The 10760-nt window shown below is 46.6% G+C and overlaps 1 protein-coding gene across 2 annotated transcripts in view; it reads left to right on the forward strand.

Annotated features, from left to right (window-relative positions):
- The first annotated feature begins 1245 nt into the window (after nt 1-1245).
- The window catches only part of LOC135243201 (growth factor receptor-bound protein 2), a 29576-nt gene continuing 20061 nt past the window's right edge, over nt 1246-10760 (forward strand). Inside the window, exons 1-2 of one of the 2 annotated variants that reach the window (XM_064314839.1) lie at nt 1246-1457; nt 3600-3905. In XM_064314839.1, the coding sequence (XP_064170909.1) occupies nt 3828-3905 (78 nt within the window). In that variant the 5' untranslated portion in view covers nt 1246-1457; nt 3600-3827. Of the gene's footprint in view, nt 1458-3465; nt 3906-10760 lie in introns of those variants that run through there. The other variant, XM_064314840.1, reaches the window with a different exon arrangement.

Here is a 10760-nt window from a genome sequence, read left to right on the forward strand (position 1 = left end):
CGTCTTCTGGGGGTGTGCTATACTAACAAGACAGTGGCCATTCAGTATTTCAGACAAACAATGATCTATATGCATATGTTACAATATCCCGTGTTAATTCAATTCTTACGGCGCACATGTGAGTCTAACTGGGACCATATGTACACTGTGCGAGTGGAATCAACACTGAACGTGTTGCTGTGTAGGTGACGGTCCAATTGAATGTGACAATTCAAGCCAACTCTAGAATTAAGTCACAAATTAAAAATTGCTGGAGTTAGTGGTCAGATTGCTGGGGACCTGTTTCAAAATCTGTAGCTCCTCTTTCTAGATGCTCTGCACCAGTGGTGCCCCGTCATTGGCCACGGAGGGCCGAGAGTAGGCGGGTTTTCATTCCAACCAATCACTGTGCCTGCTCTCGTTCATTGAATGCATTCTTAATGCTCGTTTGGTTTGCTCTTGTTCGTATAACTAATTTTTAATGTTCCGTGGGGAAGCAACGAGATCTAATTCTGCAATTTTTTGCAGTTGCTGTCTCTCTTGAGACTGTAGTCTTGGGAACTGAAGTGTTACTGCATGGTCAAATCCCTGATCTTTACACTTGCGCTTGCCTTCCAAGTTCCTCTGGACAAAAACGTCTGCTAAATGACAGGAAAGTACAAAACAAAGTCTCTGGAGGTGTGCTGATATACATTTACTAAATGTCACTCTGCTTGGTGCATACAGTGCTCAATTGGCACAGCCAGTGACATTCTGTCTTTTACAGGGGGGCAGATCGTTGGAGACTGAATGTTGCTGTCATGTTGTTATTCCAAATTACCGCAGGATGTCGCTCTTCTCCCTGTTCTGCTAATGTTTTGGTATTCACGATATTACTGGAGAACGCACGTGGCTTCTTGGGAGAACGTTACAATATCTATTGAATATATTTAAAGTATGGACGTTTATTCATTTGGGAAATAATCAGTGAGCCAAGACTTAACAATAAGTACCTAAAAGTATTTGTTTTGTGGTAAGTACGTATGTGGTAACATAACACTGTATATTGATAATAGTTGGTTTCATATACTCTCAGTAACAGAGTCATCTCAAGTGTAAAGGGTACGAGGCAATTTCGGCCTTGGTACCAAGACGTTAAACCTGGATCATAACGTATTACGTTTTAATCGTACGCTTCCACTGATGTCCTGTGTCTGCCTGGGTCACAGAGCGAATAGGACAGGTCTGGAAGTTTCTGAATTATCGCGCAATTTGGGAAAGTGTCGCGAGATTTAGTCCGACCAGCGGACGATAGGAGCAGCTGTGGGTGCAGCTAGCAGGCTGCATCTGGAAGGAAGCGGAAATAAAATATAGAATTTTAAAAGAAAGGGATAGATAATAGCCATAGAGGCTCATATACACACGCTAAAAGCAAGATATAAGGTTTAGGTGCAGCAAACCCGAGAGTCTAACCTGAACTATTCCTACTAAGCAAAAGGGTGAGTTGTTGCCTTGTTTACATTCGCTAGCTAGCTAACACTGCTTCCTAACGTCAGTCAGCGAACGTTAGCGAGCTAGCTTGTAGAGGAAAATGTTTTTGTCGTTTCTCGGCTTGAAGGCCTCCTTGTCTCGGTTTTTTTGAAGAAGCTAGCGTCTGTTCAGACTTAAGTATTATTAGTTTTTAAAAAAGCAGATTAAAGCGTCGCTAGAGCTAAATGACAAAAGTATCTTGCACTATGTAACAAGAGTGTATGTTGAGAACAGAGAGGTCCACGTTGATAAATCACACAGTCAAGCTAGCCACCCAGCCAACCTGGCACTGGGAACTTGGGTCGCTAAAGCTGCCTGTTAGCGGTTCGGAGCTATCTAACGTTAGCCAAAAATAAATAATCATCTCCGTCTTCGATGACATCCACATCATTGTTTACCAAATTGGAAAAACCTTAGCGTTGAGGTGATTGCTATCAGAATTTAGGGTTTACTTTGGTCAGCTAGCTAACGTTAACTAGCAATTTAGGTACGTTCATAAGATACTTTTACTAGCAGTCGACTTTACTTGAATTAACGCTAGCCATTAACTTGAAGTTAGAACTAGAACTAACTACCAAGAATAGTGTGATTTCGGACCTGTAAACGTGTGTAAAACCCGTGAGTTGGATAGCTAGCTACACAATACAGCTTGTTAGCATAACAACAGAATAATCTAGAAAAGAACTCTGTAGCTAGCTAGTTCCAAGTTAGCTACGGCTCATTAGAGTGAATGGTGATAGACAAGTCTAAGTTATTCGTTTTGGCGAAATTAGATTGACTGTTTATATAATTTTCATTTGCTTTCTGGCTGTAAAATAAAATAACGTTAGCTAACAGTGCAGCTGATTGTGACTTGTTTAGAACGGCGGAAAAACGGTAGGCTATGTAGCCAATTTTTTCTGACGTTAGCTAGCTAATGTTAACGTTATACGCTTTCACCACTTCAAACACTGTCCCGTGCCTTTCTTCAGAACCCTCCGTTTTAACATGACATCTGGAACAGAACCCAAGGACGCGTTGATGCTCTATTGGAAACACTTAATTACATAGAGCTATCTATTGCCAAGCCGAAAATATTAATTTGTCGTTAATACATTAATCCCTTTAACGTCTGAGGGAACGACTAGCTAGCATCTGGAAAATGGGTAGCTACCTTATGAGATATTTTGCCAGTGTCAGGTCGGAGACAATGGCCGAAACAACTATGCTGTGTTTAGAATGGTTTGTCGACTTAAATATTTAGGTATCTGTAAGTAGTAACAAAATATAGACTTTCTTCTGTATTTGAGTTGTTTGCTACGTCTAACGCAACATATGGCGGAACCCCTGTTTGTACACCTATATTCTTTTAAAGAAGACATCAAAAGTTGAGTTTTTGCTGGAATATCTTTTTCTCACTGGGGTTCGAGTGTACAGCTCTGGAAAAATTGAGACAACATTTATTTTTCACTTTCACAGTTTCTGGTATGTGTTTATAAAATCTAACTTGATATTCTTTCATAAACTATTGACCACATTTGATATTAACACACAAATATTGTCATTCAAATCATGTAGGCCCCATTTACTGAAAATAGCGAGTGGCCAAAATACTAAAAGCACAACGTTGTTGTAAATTATATAATGTAAACTAAACAAGGTTATAACACTAAATAAATATTTAAAAAACAACGGTGTCTTCGTTTAGGAAGGGTTGCACAAAATATGAGGTGGTCTCTTAATTTTTTCAAGAGCTGTAGGTTTAAATACAAGATTTCTTACGTGAGCTCCAGTAATGTTGCTAGTTCCTAAATGCTAATATTCCAAGCTGTCAAATACTGTTCGATTATTGCATGAAGGATTGGCTGTTTAAATGTGGTTGGCTTTGTGTTTTTCTTTGCCGTCTCATTGGACAAAGGCACCTTTTCCTCTTCTGATTGGGTATTCTGTGTGCAAACTCGGCTAGATACTAGAAATGTCTGCCGTATCATTTCCTTCCTCTTTTGAAGCGCATTACCTTTCAATGCCAGGCGTTTGTCGAGGCGCGGTCCATCAAAGTTTTACATCTACTTTTGTACCTTGTGATTTATGAAGCCTGGGTTTATTTATGAAGATTCTTTTTTTATTTTCAGGTACGTGATTGTAACCGTTATATGAGGATCTAGCCGCCGAGGAACGGCTTGCCGACGGGAGGAAGGACTCTGAGAAAACGACCGTGGGATTCTGGATTTGTTGTTGCTACTTTTTATAGTTTAAAGCGTCTTCGTCTCCGCTCACCAAGGAATAAACCGCTGCACAGCACTGCACGCATTCCCAGTACCTGTTCCACAGAGGCGCGCAGGTGTTCAAAATCCCACACTATGGAGGCCATTGCCAAATACGATTTTAAAGCAACTGCAGACGACGAGCTAAGTTTCAAACGTGGAGAAGTCCTAAAGGTAAATATTATTTCACGATTTAAGGCGAGGTAAACAAAAAAGTGCCAAACCTATTCAAACTGTTTAGCGTATTCCTAATTTGTAAGCCGTTGGCTTTTCTTAACAATGTGTGTGCTCTTATCTCAGTAAGCCTGTGCTTCACGTGATTTAATTACGTCCATGCAATAAATGCCATGATGACGGTTATTGCTTGAAATTAAATTAACTGATGTTGATGACCCCGCTCCGTTTTTATTCTCTTGTCGGACACGCGGCGTTCAGAGTGCTTTAATGATTGTGCATGTAATTGATTCTCGTTTCCGTATCTAACAGTAGTCGCACAGCGTCGGGCTGTGTGGGGTGCACTTTGAAAGCTTGAATTGCATATAGTCACGCTGCTACTAAAACAGGACGGTACAGTTTTTGGTGTCATCGGGGTGTTATTATTATTATTATGTGCAAGTGTTACAAGTGCATCCCGGTAGGCTGCTGTCCTAAAGTCTGAAATGGGCACAAGCTTCCTGATTCAGAACAGTGTGACTGCGGAATTTAATAAAAACAGTTCCTTTTTTTATTTTTATCGTAGGTTTTCATTTCATTTGAACTTGCGCTATTGTAGTTTTTTTTTTTTTTTACTGAATCCTGACTTTCAGCTTCAGCTTTCAGCCCGACTGTGGTCCAAATAATGAACTTTTTGGAGCAAGTTGACGTTCAGATTTTGCCGCAGTGCATGTCTGCTTCTGGGCACGTTAAAGAAAGTGCTTGTCAGGTGGTTTCAAGGAAAGTTTCAAAGATCTTATCGCACGTCTAACGAAGGATGGTAGCGCTTCCTTTTCAAAAGCTGTAAGGTTATTTATTTATTTTTTTAAAATTTCATTTTCACTCATTGTCATTCATCTTTTTAATAAAATCAGAAATGGCTGCAGTCTGTTAGAGGCTGTTGGAGGGGAGAACGCACAGTGTGTTTTTGTGTGCAGATGTGGGGGATTTGACTCCAGTCGGTTTCATCCCTGTAGTTGGATGTCTGGTGAACTGACAGTCGTAATGGTGACTATTATGAAGTAATCTGGTTTAAGAATGGCGGATTCCTCCTTGGTTTGCCTTCCGCACGATGGCCTGAGGCCCCGGGGATGGTGTTGGCCTCGGATGTAAACTTCACTGGCTGCCATTAACATCACAGATCTGCTTGCATGAGCTCAGCTGCAGGGTTCTGATCTAGCTGACCATTGCCAGAGACCATGTTTAGACAGTAACCACATATTCCGGTAAATGGGGGGGGGGGGGGCATCCGCTTTGGGGCCGGAAACCACTCTGTCCCAGGCTGGAGGAGAGGCGGCTGTCCCAGGCTGGAGGGGAGGCGGCTGTCCCAGGCTGGAGGGGAGGCGGCTGACACCTGTACCGCCTCCAAACCGCTGAGATGGGTCAGGGTGCGCAGCGGCAGGGCTGAGGGCTGAGTTAGCCTGACCCTGTGCTCACACATCAGTGCGATTAACGCGTGCGTCGCTTTTAACACTGCGAAACGTACCGGTGAGAGGAGGGACATGGCATTTTGCACCGGTGCCACGGAATTGACTAAACTAAATAAAACTGAAAACTGAAGAACAGCTCTGCTCCACTTACGTCACATTACATTACATTACATTACGGGCATTTAGCGGACACTCTTATCCAGAGCGACTCACACAACCTTATACACAGCATTTACACTGCATCCATTTACACAGCCGGACATATGCTGAAGCAATGCAGGTTAAGTACCTTGCTCAAAGGTACCCTTTGAATCGAACCTGTGACCTGTAGGTTACAAGAGCAGTTCCTTACCCATTATCATTATGCTACACTGCCGCTCCACGGCCTGCCAGTCTGTGCTGGTGCCCGGCGCTCCGCGAAACCAGCGGCATCTTCCCATGGCAACCAGCTTAGCGCTGCTCTCCGTTTGGAGCAAATGCGGATGCTGGATTTCACCTTCATAGTGCCATAGAAACCCGTACATATTATAAAAACGCTGATTCTGTTTATCTGCACCCTATTCCAGGAAGTGATGTCATGGCCAACAGTGCTGTCACTAGGGCCTGGAGTTAACTCATGCATATCTGGCCTAGTGAAGGCCTGGAGGCCGAAAGGTTGTTTGTAAAATAGTTTAATAAGTGGGAGCAATGAAGAGGAGTTCATCAATATCCCCCCCCCTCCCCCCCCCACACACACACACACCAAGAAAAAAAAACACACACACACACACCAAGGGAAAAAACACACACACACACACAGAAAGTGGCATGTTTGAGGCTGTGAATTCAAAAGGGAAAAAACTTTATTACTTTTCGCACAGACAGCGCACTAAAAGCACAAAATCACTTTATTATCTGGGGAGCGGGGGTGGGGATGGTGGCTGGGGGAGGAGCTTATGCTCATGTGATACTGATGAAAGCTGATGTTCAGACCTCAGTTCATTTTTTTTAAACATTGCGAAACGAAGCGGAAGTTCCCCTATTTTTTTCTTGGCCGGAAATAAACCTTTTAATTTTTTCAGGTTTGCGCTTGACAGAGCTACAAATATTTTTGTGTTTAAGGGGAAGAGACAGATTCTCTCGATCTGAAATAAACCTTAAAAAAAGCGTTTGACAGAGCTGCAAATCCGCCTCTAGGCAAGTGACATTTTTCCAAGAACTGAGGTCACTGCATCAGCAGCCCCAGAAGAGTCTAATTTAACCCAGAAAGGGGAAGAGCCGGGCCTCAGCTCTGCCCACTTCTGTGGAAGATGTGCGGGAAGTGTGCTTCTGACCTCGCCCGCGTGCGCTGAGGAGAAGAGTAGCCCGTTGCGTCGCTCGGTGAGCACTGTGATGAGAGCAGAAGTGTGTTTTCAGAGGAAATGGTTAAGGCGTGCTCTCTCTGGGTTTCCCTGGTGCGGCTGCAGCAGAAGTGCCTCTGCGGTGCGCTCACCCTGCCGGGGGGCTGGGGTTTGGGGGCGCCCCGGATTGGGCAGGGCGGGTTTAGGGGGACTGGGCGGGTCAGACCAGCCTTTGTGGACCTGGCTGTCGTGTTTTTATTAGCGGTGGCCTACAGCAAACGGCACAAAAACGATTAGCCTGTTTCAGACCGCAGCTAGTCGACAGTCTGGAATGTGTGTCATGCGGCTCTGCCCCCCCGCCCCCCCCCCCCACTTTAAAAGCAGAGCGTGTGCTGTGGGTATCCTGCTGTGGGTATCCTGCCAGCTCTAACGCTCGTTCTGCAGGTCCGGAGCGTGTGCTGTGGGTATCCTGCCAGCTCTAACGCTCGTTCTGCAGGTCCAGAGCAAAACTGCGGGGCTTCTACCTGCCGCTCGTTTTTCCCCCGCAGATGAAACGCGTTTTTTCTGACGTTGTGTTTGTCATGTGACGCGGCGGCTGACGATTCGTTTCGCACGCTGGGCCGTTTGGCAGCGCTGCCTGCCGGAGTCAGATCCACCGCACGCGTGTTTCCAGACGGGCCCGGCCGCCTGGGTCCGCACTCACGGTACCGGCCCACACACACGTGGCGGTATCTCCAGGGTCGCCTCAGCTGTCCCGCTCATAACTGTGAGGAGAGAGACTGAGCTTTGGGGAACGGAGGCTGTCGTCATGGTTACGGACTCCATTGTGAGGCGGACAGTGAGGCGGTTCAGGGGAAGGCCTCTAAGGGCGGGGCTCAGAGGCCCGTGGGGCAGCCCCAGCTCTTTCATCCCCTGTGTTTTTACATTACATTACAGGCATTTAGCAGACGTTCTTATCCAGAGCGACGTACACAACTTTTACATAGCATTTTACACTGTATCCATTTATACAGCTGGATATATACTGAAGCAACTTCGGTTAAGTATCTTGCTCAAGGGTACAACAGCAGTGTCCTTACCCGGGAATCGAACCTGCGACCTTTCGGTTACAAGCCCAGTTCCTTACCCACTGTGCCACACTGCCGCCCTGTTTGGCTCACAGGTGCTCTTTGGCAGGTCTGCATTCTGTTCACAGTCCATGTGAAGATGGGGCTGTGCCGAAGCAGATCAGGTCGGGTGGTTCAGGTACAGCGACTGTACCCCCCTCCGGGGAATCGAACCCGCAACCTCTTGAGCTGCGGGCACAGCTCTCCTATATCACCACACGGCAGCGCTGCCCATAACGGTGAGATGGTGTTTGAGCACCCGTTTCCTCACCGCTGTCTTCTGCCTGTTCATCGATTTTTAAAGGGCCTGAGCTTTTTAAAAAAAAAATTTTTTATTGCCTTTGCATCATCAGGTTAATTTCTTTAAAATGTGAGCATTTGTGGTTTATCAAGTAATGCACAGTCCAGGCGGAGATGGGACTTGTCCATCGATACCTACGGCTCTTTCTGAATCAAATCTGCGTTTTACATCGTCTCGTACCGACCGTCTTCCTCCTCTTCGCCGCTGTAGAGCACTCCCTCACCACGCAGTGAATTATTTACGCTTTTAAAAGGAAGAAGTCTTTAAAGAGTGGCCACGCGCTGTGTCAGTCTGATTTCCGGGGTGTTCTGAGGGGGGAGTGTGAGTGGGTAATGTGAAGGAGAGGGAGGCTGGTGAATGTTTTAAAGGCTCACATGTGTCCTCTCATCTGTGTGTGATATCAGCATGTTTCTGCACAGCCTGGCTGTGGGGTACGCAGCATTGCTGGTTTACATAATGCATCTGGGTCAGTCTGGCATAGGCAGCCTGGGCTCAGCCTGTTTGTAGTGCAGACAGTGTGCAGAACTGCTGTGCAGCCTGTGCTCAGCCTGTCTGTAGGGCAGACAGTGTGCAGAACACCTGTGCAGCCTGTGCTCAGCCTGTCTGTAGTGCAGACAGTGTGCAGAACGCCTGTGCTCAGCCTGTCTGTAGTGCAGACAGTGTGCAGAACGCCTGTGCAGCCTGTCTGTAGTGCAGACAGTGTGCAGAACGCCTGTGCTCAGCCTGTCTGTAGTGCAGACAGTGTGCAGAACGCCTGTGCAGCCTGTCTGTAGTGCAGACAGTGTGCAGAACGCCTGTGCAGCCTGTGCTCAGCCTGTCTGTAGTGCAGACAGTGTGCAGAACGCCTGTGCTGTGGGACTGTTAGATGCTTGCTGGGTTCTACCGCATAACTCTCGGTTTATTCCTCCAGTTTGTTTATGTGCTGTGTGTCTGTTTGTGTGTGTCAGTGTGTGTGCGCGTGTGTGTATTTTTCTGTCTGTGTGTGTTTGTATGTGGTCAGTGATGTGAGTGTTTATTCACTGTGTGTGTGTGTGTTTTGAGTGAGAAAGTGAAGGAGAGAGATGGAGGGAGAAACAGTTTGTGTGAGCGTCAGAATTCAAGCCAGAATGCAGAGGCGCTGAAATCGAGGCACTTTGTGCCAAACGTCGGCCCTCGGGTTGCCAGATAGACCAGCCCGTTACTGCTGAAGCTGGTCTTTTAAAGCACCCCCCCCCCCGACGCGAAGAATCCGTCTGTGTTAAAGTACGCGTTGCTTTAAAAAGCCAAGCACGCAGAAATCCCTGCGTTGCGACACGTTGGCTGCTTTTTGCTGACTCTGCAAAAAAAATAAAATAAAATAAACGGTAGATAATGCAGCCTGCATTCCTGCATCGCAGACAGGCTGAGGAGTCGCAGAGCCCGCGCTTGCTACATCGCGGCCGCTCCTCTCACAAGCTCATTTCAGTACTAATGGGGTATTTCACGGGAAATGGAGCCTGTTTGTTCTGCCGTTTTTTCTCATCAGAGAGAGAGAATGTAGTGCAGCCCTGCAGTGCGCTCACACCACACAACCGGTTCTGCTGGTCAGAGAGCGCGCTGACGTCGCTGTGCTCATCTCTTTTTTTTTTGGGACTGAAGGGCTTTTCCTGGGTGATGTTTTAGATGGTGAGCGGGGCATTGCCCCCAGTGATGTCACAAGAACAGATCTGATAGGATGGTGCACCGTACTACAGTGCTACTGCCACGCTGTGTGCTACAGGGGACTCCACTGATATAAGCTGAGTTTAAATATCGCGCTGAAAAAAGTAGCCGTATCATAATGGCCATAATCATAACCATTTGTACCCTTATTTCTAGAACAAAAATATTTAAACTGGCTTACTATTATTAATATTATTATTATGAGTAAGCAGGCACGAGCTCCACATTTTCGCGTTACGTTATAAGCGCTTACCTGCTGCATGTGTGTGAATTTAAGGCCCAGCCAGAAGATCCAGTCCCATCCCCAGCCTTTCTAGAGAGACTGACACGCTTATAACTGTTCATGTAACAGAAAAATCCCCATGTGACACGCTTGTAACTGTTCATGTAACAGAAAAATCCCCATCTGAGGGCAAGAGGAGCCAACTGCAACCAAAGTGCCCTTGTGGCACCGCAACGGATGTGACTGATATTTTAAATGTGCCAGTTTCACAGGCAAACCTGTACCCTGAGCGCTGTGTGTGTGTGTGTGTGTGCGCTCGCGCGTGTGTGTGAGCGTGCGTGCGTGCGTGTGTGAGAGAGTGTGTGTGTGTGTGTGTGTGTAATGTGTGTGTGCGTGTGCACTGTGTGTGTTTGTGTGTGCTGTGTGTGTGCTGTGTGTGTGAATGTGTATGTGTGTAATGTGTGTGTGTGTGTGTGTGTGTGTGTGTACTGTGTGTGTGCGTGTGTGTGTGTGCACTGTGTGTGTGTGTGTGTGTGTGTGCGTGTGCGTTTCTGTGCCCTCTGCTCGCTGTTCTCTCGTACAATGCACAACCCTGGAGTTCTGCAGCGATGAGCAGAAACCTGCTGGGACATCCTGCCGTTGGGCCCCAGCATCCACTGGCAACGGCGCCATTCCTTAACCTCTGACCTCTGCTTACGCTCGTCTGTGGCATGTTGGCAGGGCGCTGTGAGGAAGCACGCTGTGGGGAAGCACGCTGTGAGGAAGTGCACTGTGGGGA

Source organism: Anguilla rostrata, chromosome 17 (genome assembly GCF_018555375.3).
Source record: "Anguilla rostrata isolate EN2019 chromosome 17, ASM1855537v3, whole genome shotgun sequence".
Lineage (NCBI taxonomy): Eukaryota > Metazoa > Chordata > Actinopteri > Anguilliformes > Anguillidae > Anguilla > Anguilla rostrata.